The 15,254-nt window shown below is 43.1% G+C and overlaps 1 protein-coding gene across 2 annotated transcripts in view; it reads left to right on the forward strand.

Moving 5' to 3' along the window:
- The window catches only part of FERMT1 (FERM domain containing kindlin 1), a 34,282-nt gene that overhangs the window by 6,550 nt on the left and 12,478 nt on the right, over positions 1-15,254 (forward strand). For both annotated transcript variants that reach the window (XM_028144764.2, XM_008141074.3), the window contains exons 4-9: positions 2,520-2,666; positions 4,251-4,464; positions 6,271-6,373; positions 10,632-10,739; positions 11,156-11,287; positions 13,099-13,148. In XM_028144764.2, coding sequence (XP_028000565.1) covers positions 2,520-2,666; positions 4,251-4,464; positions 6,271-6,373; positions 10,632-10,739; positions 11,156-11,287; positions 13,099-13,148 — 754 coding nt within the window. The remainder of the gene's footprint in view (positions 1-2,519; positions 2,667-4,250; positions 4,465-6,270; positions 6,374-10,631; positions 10,740-11,155; positions 11,288-13,098; positions 13,149-15,254) is intronic.

Consider the following 15,254-nt stretch of genomic DNA (forward strand, 5'->3'; position numbering starts at 1 on the left):
AGCGAAGTGGCAAGCGGCCGGGGAGGAGCTCCAGCCCAGCCCGGCGCCATCCCGCTCCCGCTCATCCTGGCCCCACTGTGCCTGCTGCCACTGCCGCAGAGGCAGGAGAGGCTTGAGCCACCGCAGCTGTGCTCGCCAGCTGTGAGCCCGGCATCTGGCACCCGTCAGCAGAGTGGTGCTCCCACTGTGGGAACACACTGACCACCAGGGGGCAGCTCCTTCATTGAGTGTCTGCCCCCTGGGGGTCAGTGCGCATCATAGCGACTGGTCAAGTGGTCGACTGGTCGCTTAGGGTTTTATATAGAGAGTTTTTTTTGAAGGTGTATAGGTAAATTCTTTGGTCCCAAGGCTAAGATTCAGCATTTGAACACAGTCTATACAATGTATACACGAGGGATCTGTCTTCCCCATGAAGCTATAAACTGTTCATTCATTCCTTCAACAAACATGTATTAATTAGGCAAGCATTGTGGTGAATGCTAAGGATATGTTAGCCATAAAAAGTAGCCCCAAGTCTCTTCCTTCCTGAAGCTTCCATTCCAGCGTACAGAGACCGAAAATAAGTAATAAATGTAAAAACTAAGATGTTAAAAGGAGATAGTAGGGGAAAAGGAAAAAGTATAATAGTATATATAGGCTTGGGAATGCCAGTATTGGGCATTGGTGGCTGGTATGGTATTTAACAGGGTGAAGAGAGAACCTTTTTTTTTTTTTTTTTGAGCACACCCAGCACAATGCCTGCACACATTAGCTGTTTAATAACATGAGTAACAAGCGAACGGAAGCTCCCATGACGAAATGTAAGTTCCATAGTGTCCCTGCTGCATGGTGAGCAAACACCAGGCACCTTGTTTCCAGTAACATTCTCATGAGGATTTGAAAACCATTTCCTTTTTGTGGGACTTAATGAGTGATTAAATTACACCAAATTTCACAGAGGACTGGAAGCACACATCATACCTGGAACCAAACACTTGAGGTTTTGAAGTAAATAGAAGCAGTCAGATGTTCTTCTCTTTTCCAGATTATATATCTTCATGGTAGTTCTAAAAGGCCCAACTGGCATTTCTACTAATCTCTTTCTATCTGATCAATAGAAGGTAGATCAAATTCACCAAAATGATGGGTTTTCCCTGAAGGAAAAGGAAAGGCAAATAATTAGGCTTGGAGATAGGGTTTTGTTGTGGTTTTGTTTGTTTTGTTTTGGTGTTTTGCTTCTAATGTTTATCACTGGACATCTTGATTCATCTCTAGGTTTTGTGTATAAATTATGCATTTGAAGTGGTCACAGGTGCATGCTGCATCCTGATGATCAGACATCCTTGGTTACTGGGGAGAGAATCGAGCTGAACTGCCAGCCTCAGTCTCAGCACGAAGCAGTGTTTGAGCTGAGAAGTGGGAGGAATCAGTTCATTTACCTCCAGGAGAGCTGCCCAGAGACTAACATCCACATTCGCTGGCTTTTCCCTGGGATCATAGCAGCTCAGTGCGGTTAATGGCAATGATAAATGTATTTTATTAATGAGGGAAATGGGGATAATCTTCTTAGTTTCAGTTCTCCAGAAGCAGACCCTGAGATAAGGATTCCAGTGCAAATATCTATTTATTTGGGGGGGTGGGTAATGTCGGGAAACACTGATTACAAATGGGGACGTGAGACTGGGCAGAGAAGGCCACCAATAAGAGATTGTCGCAACAGAGACGTGCCTCAGAGCCATCCCACCCAAGGACCGAGGCAGCTGGGTGTTAATACGCCACTCATCAGTCACCGGGGCTGCTCTTGGAGAGCATTCATTCTCTGAACTCTGTGGCCGGTTGCGCTGTATCTGGGCAGTGTAGCCTCCGGTGTTCAGATCAAGCCCATGGGCAGACAGACACATGTCCTAGCTGCCACTGGTAGTCAAGTCAGAGTGCACTGAAAGGGTGAGGCCAAGAAGAGGTGGGCAGGTGCCAAGGATGTCTGCCACAGTGATGAAAGTAGCAGCTGGGCATCATGTAAGAAAAGGGCTCTCTGGATCTGTGGTCCAGGAAGAAAAAAGGTGGGGCCCTGAGCTGTTGTTTAAAAAACTGAATAAAAAAGATAAGGAGGGAGAGAGTGGGAGGGCAGAAGGGAGAAAGAAAGGGAGGAAAGAAGGAAGGGAGCAACGAAAGGAGGGAGGGGAAATTGGTAGTAAGTAAGTGACATAAGAATAGCAAAATTCTGGTTGAGGCTGGGTGATGAGTCCATGGATGGGCCATTATACTATTCCCTTTGCTTTAGATACATTTGAAATATTTTCACAATAAATCAAAAAACAAAATAGAAATTTTACTAGGCTGAATCTCCCTCCACTATTTGACCTCCCTATACCCTTATTGGTTGTTGGGGGCGGGTAGTCTCATTCCCCTCTGTTTCTTTAAAAAGGAGTGCAATCTAGTTCTATTACTTCTCTGGAATTTCCTGAGAAATGGTTTCAAATGCCCAACAGGAATTTTTTTTTTTCAGTTTTTCTTCTTTCTTTTTTATACTTATTTGTTAGATATTAGAAGACCAGAAGAACTTTCCTTGATAAAGCCTTCTAGTGACTATTTTAAAAAGAAGAAGAAAAAAGACAAGAATAATAAGGAGCCCTTAATTGAAGACATTTTAAACCTGGAGAGTTCTCCAACAATTTCTGGGCCACCAGGTAAGAATTGTGATAGGTGCTTTGTTGTTTTAATTCATTCTTAAAGCCAAGAGTTTCTTAAATATTTTTTTAATCCTCACCTGAGATTATTTTTTTCATTGATTTTTAGACATAGTGGAAGGGACGGAGGAAAGAGGGTGGGAAGAAGGGAGAGAGAGAAAGAAATAGAGAGTGAGAGAGAGACATCGATGGGAGAGAGACACATTGATTGGTTGCCTCCCACTCATGCCCCAGGAATTGAACCTGAGACCCTTAGATCCTCGGGCCAACTCTCTAACCACTGAGCAAACCAGCCAGGGCAAGAGTTACTTCAATTTTTACATCCCAGGAACTCTCCTCCCCTCTACTCTGTCTTTCCTCTTGTCCCTCCCTTCTCCTTTCTCCCCCAAACAAAGAAGGGCTAAAATTCCAAGGGTCCTATGATGAGGAAAGGATATCCAATTAATTTTAGACCTAACAGAATTTTTTTTTACAAGATATGCTTTATAGCTCATTATGTTAATTGCATGTATTATATTTCTGATGAATTAGAAACCTTAGTAGAACTGGCTGTGAATTTGAGGGAGGAAACAGATTATTTGGATCACTCAAATATACTTCTGTTTTCCTGGTTCAATCTTCATGTGACTCTTATATGAATTCCATTTAAATTTTGCACTGGACATGTAACAGGAGAACAGGTAAAAATCCTAGAAAGGCTTCATTCTTTTCTTTTTATATCCTATCTAATAAAGAGGGAATATGCCAATTGACCCTCACGCCACAACCAATAAGGAGGGAATATGCTAATTTACTGCCACGCCCTCAAAGATGGCAGCACCTAGTCTCCTCAGCCCCCCAGCTGCCCAGGGCCACCCGAGGCTCAGGTAACCAGGGCCGACTGAGGCTTGCGCTGCTGGCAGTGGCAGCAGCAGAGGTGTAATGGGTCATCACCTTCCCCTGATCACTGGGTGGCCTCCCACCCCTGAGGGTTCCCAGACTGTGAGAGGGGGCAGGGCGGGCTAAGGGACCCCCGCTCCAGTGCATGAATTTTCATGCACCAGGCCTCTAGTAAAAATATAAAAAGCTAGCTTGTTTTCTTGCATAATATATTCCAGTGAAAAGAATAAAAGGAATTACTTGCACTTTTCATATGCAAAGTAAAGGCAGATGATATATAAACCATTAATTAGCTAGGTTCTTAAAATTGGCAAGTAGTGCTATTTCTTTAAAGAATTTGCTCAAAATATAGTCTGTACATACATTCTGTGAGATCTCTGGTTCTCTAATAGCATGAAAACTCACAGCTAAAGCAGAGGGATTTTGAATTGTTGAGAAGGACATAGTCTCCCACACTTGTGTGGGTTGATTGTGGAAGCTTTTACAGCCTGTCAGTTCCCAAGTTTTCAGTAGCTAACCATTCAGGCAAGCGCTTTACCTGTGTATAACTCCTCCCCCATCAGTCATGACTCCTCTGATTATTTTAAATGTTACCACTATTTAAATTCAAAATCCATTTTAGTGTCAGCAATCTGTACTTACTTTTCCAGAGATTTCTGCTCCCTGAATCTCATATCCTAGTGTGTGTTCCCCTTTGCCTTACAGTAAGTCCCGGCTTGTACAGTAAAACCATGACTCCCACGTATGACCCCGTCAACGGAACGCCGGTGTCATCCACCATGACGTGGTTCAGTGACAGCCCTTTGACCGAACAAAACTGCAACATCCTCGCATTCAGCCAACCCCCACAGTCACCGGAGGCGCTGGCTGATATGTACCAGCCTCGGTCTCTGGTCGATAAAACCAAGCTTAACGCAGGGTAAGGATGTGGATCCGTGTTGCTTCTCTGTGAACTGATACTGGTGTGGTAAGAGAGATGCCACAAGATGGGGAAAGGGTTTGTGTTTTTTTTTGTTTGTTTGTTTGTTTTTAAATTAGAGTGCCTGAGGATTGCACACTGTTAGCAAAAGTCAGGACTGGTTGTAGCAACAAAAAGGAAAAAAATAAGGTCTTTGGTCATTTCAATACATATAAAGTGTAACATCCTTATGTGTTTGGGTAACCCAATGGTTTACCATATGTGAATATGAATTCTTTCCCCCTAAGGTGTGCAAAGTGTATTTTATGGGAGGTCGAGCAGTTCATAAGTGGGTTGGAACCCATGGGTCAGGGGGAGACCCAAGGCGGCCCACCTGCCCACACTGTCTTGTAGAATGCCGCTTCTCTCTTCAGGCGTTCTAGAGCAAGTCATTCAGCTTTGCTTCAAGTGGGCTCTGAAGACACACTCAAACTACTTCTCAGACCACTGGTTCTTTCCACTCCCCATTGTTCACCAAATAAAGTCAGCTTTGTGGGCAGCATTCCACTGCCTGTGATATCTGGCCCAGCACTGTCTTCCTGTCCTACTGTGTACCCCACCCCCATGGTGCACCCCAGGACTCTCCTCCTCTCCTTCTGCTCTCCAGTCAGCCCCTGCTCATCCTTTAAGGCCCAGTCACACACTCTTTCCTTTGTAGATGTCACCATTCAAGATCGGTCACTTCTCTGTAGCTCTGTTCTCATACTTTGCTTGCCCAGTGTCACTCTCCTCCTTTATTATGAGGCTTGGTCTCTCCCACTGGACCAAGACCTTTGGGATGGAGATTACATCTTGGGGGCTAATTTAATAGAAGTTCAAGCCATTTTCATTCAGTGTTACTGGATAGCATTCATGCCCACCTGGTTTTGTGGTTACTGTTTAATCTCCATCCTTCCACCTCTCACCATTACCCATTGTGTATGTTTTTTCAACCTTAGGACAAAACTATCCAGTATAGGAGCCACTAGCCACATGTGGATATTTACATCTAAGTTTGAATTTAATTAAAATTGAAATGTGGCACTAGCCACATGTAAATCTTCAGTAGCCACATGTGGCTAGTGGCTACTCTATTGGACAGGGCCATACAGAATGTTGTTGTAATTATAGAAAGTTCTAGACAATAAGATAGAGCCAGCTTTGGGTCGGACCACCTGGTGTAGAGGAGAGGCTGTGCGGGCAATCACCTGGTGTAGGGGAGAGGCTGTGCGGGCAGTCACCTGGTGTAGGGGAGAGGCTGTGCGGGCAGTCACCTGGTGTAGGGGAGAGGCTGGGCGGGAAGTCAGCAAGTGCAGATTCTCATTCTGGCTCCACCACGAGGTACAGGACCTTAAGCATATCACTGAGTGTCACTGAGACTGTTTTATCATCTATAAAACTGAGAAAATAAAAACTGCTCTGGCTTCTTCACTGGGTTACTTTAAAGTGTCAATGAGAAAAATTAATAAATAAATAAATAAATAAATTATATATAAGTATATATACACACACATACATAGCATTGGGAAAGCTGTAAGATAAAATATAGATATAAGCTAGTTTCAAGTCCTCTCCCTTACTGGTTTTCGGTCATATTACTCGGATTTTGTTCAAGGAGATGTGTGCATGTATGTGTATATAATGTAAATATATATAACATACATTACATGATGCATGTATTACATATAACATATTATATAACATAGATAACATGTAAACATATTCTATAATGGTGTAACATATATGTATAAAACTGATCAACTTTTGTAACATCCTGCTGTTTTCTAGTTGGCTGGACTCCTCGCGTTCCCTCATGGAACAGGGCATCCAGGAAGATGAGCAGCTGCTGTTACGATTTAAATACTACACCTTCTTTGACTTGAATCCCAAAGTAAGATACCCTTTCTCTATTCTCTCTCTTTTTTTAAATATGAATCCATGGTAGTGTACAATTGAGTCATTTAGTCATCAAAGTTAGGATTAACGTGTGTAATCTTCTGTTTACCTCTTCCGAGTTAGATCAGTAAATGCATTCTGCTCTCTGATTTGCACTTTTGGGTTCTAGCAAGCTTGGTCAGCTGCCACGACTGTGTGGGAGTCTCTGGGGGTCTTTGTGCCCAGCAGGTGCATGCTGCCCCTCTCCATTCACAGGAGTGAAGGAACAAGAAGAGAGCTGTTCAGGGAGCCAGAGTGCTTAGGGTTTGGGAAGGCGGCGTTGTCAGGGCCTAGGTTAAGAGCAGGTTCTCATGAGTAAACCAGGACCCCATGATGGTGCACAGCAGACTCCCCACGGTGGTGCTGAAAAGTCTTTGGCGATGAGAAAGAGGGATCATCTGTGTAAATAAAGACCCACTAGTCGCCAGGTCCCATGTGAGGTGTGTGTCTCCCACCTGAAGTTTACTGGACAACTGAGTCCTCTCCCTGGCCCTGATTTGCCCCTTTTGTGCAGTCGTGAGTCAGCAGATAAATGGCCAAATGTAGAAAATATAAACGGGGTCACTGCTTCTCTGAGTGCACAGGGCGATTCATCGTACTGTTCCCGTCCAGTTTGGTGTTAGGTGTTGCTCTATCCATGTACTTACCGCCAGGCACGTGTTCGACGGGCTTGCTTCAGGCCAACAGTTCCGCGCAGACCCTTTCTCACCCACAGCAGTGTCACTGCCCCTTGTGGCACAGCCTTCCCCTCGGTCATTTTCTCCATGAACAGGCCTTCCTCATTCAGAGGTTACAAAAAGTGTTCTCTTCATGTTTCCTCCTAATAGGTTTAGTCGTTATGTTTAGATTTTTTATAAGTCATTTGAGATATAATTCACATACCATACATTTCACCCATTTACTCGGTACAGGTGAGTGGTTTTTAGAATATTCACTGAGTTGTGCGACTATCACCACCGTCTCATTTCAGAACACCTTCACCATCCTAACAAGAAACTCATTATCCACTAGGAGCCGCTCTCCATTTCCTCCCAACCTCCTGGCCCTAGGCAAGCATCAGTCAGTCTTCTTTCTGTCCCTATGGATTTGCCTATCCTGGACATTTCATATAAATGGGGTCATATAATATGTGGTACTTTGTGACTAGGTCCTTTCTTTAGCATAATATTTTAAAGGTCAATTTATATTGTACCATGTACCGGTATTCATTTCTTTTTATTGTCAAACTAGAGGCCTGGTGCATGAAATTCGTGCACTGCGGGGGGGGGTCCCTCAGCCCAGCCTGCACCCTCTCCAAGCTGGGACCCCTAGGGGGATGTCCGACTGCCGGTTTAGGCCCGATCCCTGTGATCGGGCCTAAACGGGCAGTCGGACATCCCTCTCACAATCCGGGACTGCTGGTTCCCAACCCTCACCTGCCTGCCAGCCTGATTGACACCTAACTGCTCCCCTGCCAACCTGATCACCCCCAACTGCCCTCCCCTGCTGGCCCAGTAACCCCCAACTGCCCTCCCCTGCCGGCCTGGTCGCCCCCAACTGCCCTCCTCTGATGGCCTGATCACCCCTAACTGCCCTCCCCTGCAGGCCTGCCCCCCCCCAACTGCCCTCCCCTGCAGGCCTGGTTGCCCCCAACTGCCCTCCCTTGCAGGCCTGGTCCCCCCCAACTGCACTCCCCTACAGGCCTGGTTGCCCCCAACTGCCTTCCCCTGGTGGCCATCTTTGACCACATGGAGGCAGCCATCTTTGACCATATGGGGGCGGCCATCTTGTGTGAGGGGATGAGGGTCAATTTGCATATTATCTCTTTATTATATAGGATAATGTCCCATTGAATGTATGTGCCACATTTTATTTATCTATTCATCAGTTGATGGACATTTGGAATGTTTCTACTTTGGGACTATTATAAATAATGCTGCTAAGAACATTCATGTACAGGTTTGGGTTTTGGGTTTTCTTTTTTGTTTTGTTTTTTACTTCTTTTTATTGTGGTAAAACATACATAACAATTGCCATTTTAACCATTTTTAAAATTAATTTTTAAAGATTTTTCTCCCAGTCAATAGCTTAGCTTTTCTTTTCTTTTTTATATGTACATATATATATTTGTATTGATTTTTAGAGAGAAAGGGAGAGGGGGGGAGAGAGAGAAACATCAACAATGAGAGAGAATCATTGATTGGCTGCCTCATGCACACCCCCTACTGGGGATCAGCCTGCAACTCAGTCATGTGCCCTTGACCAGAATCGAACTAGGGACCCTTCAGTCTGCAGGTTGATGCTCTATCCACTGAACCACACCAGCTAGGGCCATTTTAACCATTTTTAGGTCCACAATTCAGTGGCATTAAGTACATTTATAATGTTATGAAGCTACCACCACTGTCCATTTCCAGAACATTTTTATCATCCTATACAAAAACTCTGCACCCATTAAACAATAACTCCCCATTTAACCCTTCCTCCAGCCCTGTAACCTCTGTTCTACTTCCTACCTCTATGAATTTGCCTATTGTAGGTACTTCATAAAAGTGGAATCACACAGTATTTGTCCTTTTGTGTCTGGCTTATTTCAATGTCTTATAGTTGTAATGTGCATGAGAATTTCATTCCTTTTGAAGGCTGAATGATATCCCATTGTGTGTATATACTACATTGTGTTTATTTATTCATCCATTTATGGGCATTGGGCTTGTTTCTACCTTTTGGCTATTGTGAATAATGCTATGATGAGCATTGGTGTACAAGTATCTGTCTGAGTCCCTCTTTTTCTTTTCTATTTTTTTTTTTAAATGGCAAGATTTATCAGAGCAAAAAGCTATAGTACATCTTTTTCTTTCTTTTTTTCACTATATACTTACAAGTGGAATTGCTGGATCATACTCTATGTTTAACGTTTTGAGGAACTACCAAACTGTTTCCCATATAGGCTGCTCCATTTTATAGTCCCACCAGCAATGAATAAGGATTCCAATTTCTCCACACCCTCAGTGACATTTGTTATGATCTGTCTTTTGCCTTAGAGCCTAGTGAGTGTGAAGTGGTATCTCATTGTCTATCTGTAATTAATATTTTTTGGATGATGAGAGATTTTTTTTTTTTTATTTTGGATTTTTATTTTCCAAATGGCACAGCATTGTTAACACTATAGTGTTGAATTCTTTCTTCCCCTACTGCTATAAAATGCCATTTTTATTTTATATTAAACTTATATACATATATAGGTCTGTTTCTAGATACTGTGTTATTGACATTTTGTCTATCACTATACGAATACCACACCATTTTAGTTGCTGCAGCTTTATAATATGTTTTAATGTCTGGGAGGACAGGTGTCTTCCCAATATTGTTCTTTTTCAAAATGTTCTTCATGATATTTGAACACTAGAGGCCCGAGGCATGAAATTCATGCAAGGGGCTCGGCCCTCGCAGCCCCAGCTGCCTTGTGGTCCCGGCTGCCTCATGGCCCCTGTGGCCCCGCCCACTGGTTGTTTGGGAAGGTTGTTCCGCCGTCCAGTCTAATTAGCATATTAGCTCTTTATTATATAGGATTTTTTTTTCCAGCTTAACTTAAAAATTAGCTTGCATAAAGTTTTATTTAAAAATCCCTATCAGCCCTGGCTAGTATGGCTAAGTTGGTTGGGCATCATCCCGTCCTGTGCATGGTTCAATTTCTGGTCAGTGCACATGCCCGGGTTTTGGGCTTGATCCCCAGAGAGAGATATGCAGGAGGCAGCCAATCAATGTTACGCTCTGACATTGATATTTCTCTCTCTCCCTCTGGCTTCCTCTCTCTCTAAAAATCAATAAAATGAAATAAAATAAAAATCCCTATCAGATTCTGATTAGATTGCACTGAGTTTGCAGATCAGCGTGGGGAATCCCTTCTCCTTTTATTGGTTATCACAGAAACGAATTTTACTATCTGCTTTTCATACCAATAGGAATGTGATAAAAGGGAGGTGAAGTAATGGAATCTAAGATGGGTTAGTTGGGCCCCTTGAAGAACCTCTGGGAAATATTTTGAGGAAGTTCTAAATTCCGAAGTAAAAAGAGCTGGGGCAGTGTGTCCCTTTTAGTTACCTGAACTAAAGTTTAGTGCATCTGTCTAACAAGGAATGGCCTGTCATTCCAGAATCTTGTATTGTGGAATATGAATGTGCCCCCTACCCCACCACCACCACCCACACACACATAACTATTTCTTCCTCTAGTACGATGCTGTCCGAATAAACCAGCTCTATGAACAAGCCAGGTGGGCCATTGTCTTAGAGGAAATTGACTGCACAGAGGAAGAAATGTTGATCTTTGCAGCACTACAGGTATGGGAACTTCAGTACCTTTTCTCTGGAAGGAGACAAAGCAAGTTAGTTTTGCTTAAGTTTCATTGTATTCATCCTGGCTTTTTCTTGGAAGAAGGCACTAAAAATGAGGGCAGTGAATTAAAATTTTAAATGCTCCTTGTACACACACGTGTATAACTTAGGTGAAGCATCCGTCTTGCAATCCTTACCTCTTCCCCAATGCAAACTCAGCCAGTGATGTAGCAGAGCCGAGTCTGAACTTGACCTACCCTGGATCTCAGAATGACTCAGATTAAAATGTCATTGTCTCTGCACCGGAGGGAGCTCTCCATGGAGATGTTTCGTATTACAGGGGAGTTGTCTCCCAAAAAAAGGAAGAACTGGCTAACGGATTTATTGTGCTTATGCCATTTCTAAAACCTGTCTCTTTGCAGTATCACATTAGCAAATTGTCGTCGTCCGCTGAAATACAGGATTTCACAAGTGAGTCTGAGGTCGATGAGGTGGAAGCAGCACTTTCCAATTTGGAAGTGACCCTGGAAGGTGGAAGAGCGGACAGCACTTTGGTATGGACTTCCCTGCTAACTCCGAATTGTGGCTTTGTCCTGCCTGACCAGTGTAGGTGACGTTTGGGTTTTTATCAGAAACAAGAGAACATTGTGTCTGAATTTGAGGAAAGAAAACATGCTGGTCTTCGGGCAAGCTTAAACCTAGCCAGAACTGACCAGCTTTCCCAGGTCGGCTCAGTGAGGGACTATGCAGTGTTCTCATTACACTAATGACAATACTATCACATCACATGTCTTCTTTGGGGTGGGTTGGCCTGGTATGAGAGAAAGACTGCTGGGGACTCCATTTCACTACATGGAACGTGGAATCGGTTCCTTAAGTCTAGAAAGAACCCTCGGTCTATTGTACTGGGCCGCTGTGGAAATAGATGCCTTACAGGTAACAAAGCCTTGTTATCTATTTACCTTAGGGGCAGGGAACATTTATTTTTATTATTATTTTTTTTTTTTTTTTTGCTAAGGGCCACTTGGATATTTATAACATTATTCACAGGCCATACAAGATTATTAACTTAAAAATTAGCCCGCTATATTTGGTCAAACATTTAATTAATTCACCCCTAATGCCTGGGCAGCACCAGACCAAGTGATTTCATGGGCCAGATGGTCCCCACCCCTGATTACCTTTCCGCTGGGCAAGGCTGACCGAAGTGAGGGCCTTTTTCTGGAACACTATAGAAATTTCCTGAACTCTTTTGACTTTAGTAAAACATCTTTTGCTCCTTACCCAGGAAATGTGGCCCAATGTCCGCTTTATCATTGGAATGCCCCTGCAGCTTGATGCATTTGTTGGGTGCCACACTTTTGTTTAACTTCTTTAATCATGGGAGTGGCTTAATCACATTGATTCAGAGAGGTGGATCCATTGTAATTAGATTTTTAAAAAGTAATTGATAAAAATGAGTCACTGTATTCTTATGTATTTAGTATGTGTTCGCTGATGATTAAATTCCTTAAAATAGGGAATTGGTTCATGCAAAACTAAATACCTGAAATGAACTCAAAGCCAAGGTTCTGTAGAGAGTCGGAGCCTCCGCACATGTACAGGAGACACCCGCCCCATGAAACTGGAGTTCTTTTTTGTCTACTTCCACCACTAAATACATACAACAGGAAAGTGTTCCTTCTTAGAATAGATGAAAGTTTCCCTCCTCCCGCCCTCAAGATATTTTCTGTCAAGGCTTTCTGATGTCAAACAATAGGCTTTTCAGTTTGAAAACAGGCACCAACCTAGGGCTGTAGAATGAACTTTGAACCAGGTACCTTTCGAGAGTTTAATCAGTAAACCGGGTGTACCTAGGGTTACTCACTCTGATGCCCAACTTGTAAAATACTTTTGTTTGTACGTAAAAGTAGTTGTTTCTAACTCAGATGTTTCACTTGAATGGTAGGCACCGGGCATGCTTGGTCAAATTTTTATTCTCTTTTTCTCATTTGTGTGATATGTGACATATGCTAGTACAGAAAAATGAAAAACAAAAATGTACAGCCTACCAAATGAGTATTAAATTATCTCCCAAGTCACCACCAAACCAATAACCAGAACTTGGCCAGCCACCACAAAAGCCCCTGCATGTGCCCCATCCCACTCCCAACCCTGCCCCACCCCATCCCCCCCGCCCTAAGGCAACTACTGGATGTGTGGCTAGTGTGACTGAGGAACTGAGTTTGTCATTTTATATCATTGTAATTAATTCAAGTTTAAATGGCTACACGTGGTGAGGGGCTACAGTGTTGGGCAGTGCAGGTATAAAGTGTCAGCACCACGTGTCTAATCACTGCTTATGAAATATTATGTTTTTCCTCAGGAGGACATCACTGATATCCCTAAACTTGCAGATAATCTCAAATTATTTAGGTAAGTCGTCCTTAAAGGGAAAAGGGATTACTCATAACAAAGCCTTATAGGTAAAGAGTCCAGGAGTTTAAATTGAAGATCCATTAAGCAGATTCATGGTTGAAAGATAAGAGCGAAAGCTTTGGCATCGGACAGACAATGGGCCGATACTAGCTCCACAGCACATGCTACCTGGGTGACCTTGGGAGCTGTCCTTTTGTCTCTCTCTGAGCCTCAGTTTCCTGATCTATAAAATGAGGATATACCTCCTCCTGAGTTTGTTGAGAAGATTAAATAACACAAATGAAGCATTGAGCATGGGGCCTGGCTCATAGTACATGGTGGTGTAAACATGGCCAGGGTCAGGCAGAACGAACACGTATGTCAGACTGGAGTTTCTGTGACCTTCCATCTGGGAGGCTCGACTCTGACACCATTTCCCGGTTCTTTCATAGTTTGAAAATCAATTGTCACTAGAACTTGGATCTCGGGCTTATAGAGGGATAACCTTAGTTATCTACCTATTTCTGATTAACCCACCCAGTCACCTCATGTCAATTAGAAACTGTTAAAAAGGCAGAGAAGTTTTTATTTCATGGGAAAAAAAGGACTGCCATATTTGTGATGGTGCCAAGGTGTGTTAGGATGAAAGGGATAAGGTCCCTTTGAAGTTCTATCAGTTACTGTGTCACTTTATGGTTTGTTGACTTTTAACAAACCAACACTTCACTGGGTCATTGGCATGAAAGGAAACCAGTTGCTTTTGGTAATACAGAATGCAAAGAAAGACTTAGAAAGAATGAAAATGAATCAATCAGGTATAAATGAGAAAAAGGAACCCAAAGGATTGTCCATAGGTTTCTACAGCAAGCATGTCAAACTCAAAGGCTAATTTGGGCCAAATAAACAAGGTTTAAGTTTATGTGGGCCACAAAAAAACAAAAGCTTCAATTTTTATAGAAATGTAGGTTTATTTCAATAGAGACATGCTGAATACAATGGGCTGAAATAAATGAGTAATCGTTAACGTAAAATAATAGAACATTTTAATAAAAATTAATTTTTTTTCTTGAACATTAACTTACCAGACACTGAATAACTGCACAAATTAATAAGCATAATGCAAATAAACTTATTTTTCTTGTTCTCCAAAAGCAAAATATTTCCTGTTGCGCACACCAAACAAGTCAGTCCAAGACTAATGATGTGGCAATCGGCTGCTAAAATATTTGCTGCTAGTATTAGTGGAGAGAAATGGTGCACCTGTGTGTAAGGAGCAAAAGGGAAATAAATACAACACAATTATAATTATCAGTCATTAGCGAACATTGTAGTTCGTTATTAATAATTATGTATAACAGGATATTGTAAAAATTAAGTTAGGAAATTTTTATTAAAATGTTTCTTACATACTGTTATATTGGCTGGGCTGCAAAAATATTTGTTGTGGGCCACATGCAGCCCGCAGGCCGCGAGTTTGACATGCTTGTTCTACAGGTTGTTTTCTTTTTAAAATGTGATCTTAGGATGTGGTCTCAAACAAAAGGGTCATTAATAGTCGCAACCATGCATATTGTGATAGAGCTACAGAAAAACAGTAATAATTTGAATCCACAAATACATCTTCATAAATCCTATATAATAAAAGCCTAATATGCTAAGTGTCCGGTCGTCCAGTCGTTCGTTCAACCAATCAAAGCTTAATATATATATATATATAAAAAGCCAGTTACTGTAACAACCAGAACAACCAGTCACTATGACACCCACTGTGGCCAGCAAATCGGCCCGATCAGGATTGGGGCTGGCCGGCCAACTTCCCGCAGCCCCTCCCCCTGGCCGGCCCACCCCTGATCAGACTCTCCCACCCCAATCAAGGACAGGGCCAGCCAGCCAAACACCCTTCCCCCTGGCTGGCCCCACTCCTGATCGCCCTCCGCCTCCCCAATAGGGGGCAAGGCTGGACAGCCAACTTCCTGCAGCCCCTCCCCCACCCAGCCTCACCCCAGATCAGCCACCCAGCCAGCCAACCACCCATGGCCCCTCCCCCAGGCCACTGGCCCCCGATCAGTATCCCCCACCACATTCTGGGGCAGGGATGGCGGGCCCACTGCCCACAGCCCCTCC

This window comes from Eptesicus fuscus, chromosome 12 (genome assembly GCF_027574615.1).
Source record: "Eptesicus fuscus isolate TK198812 chromosome 12, DD_ASM_mEF_20220401, whole genome shotgun sequence".
Taxonomy (NCBI): domain Eukaryota; kingdom Metazoa; phylum Chordata; class Mammalia; order Chiroptera; family Vespertilionidae; genus Eptesicus; species Eptesicus fuscus.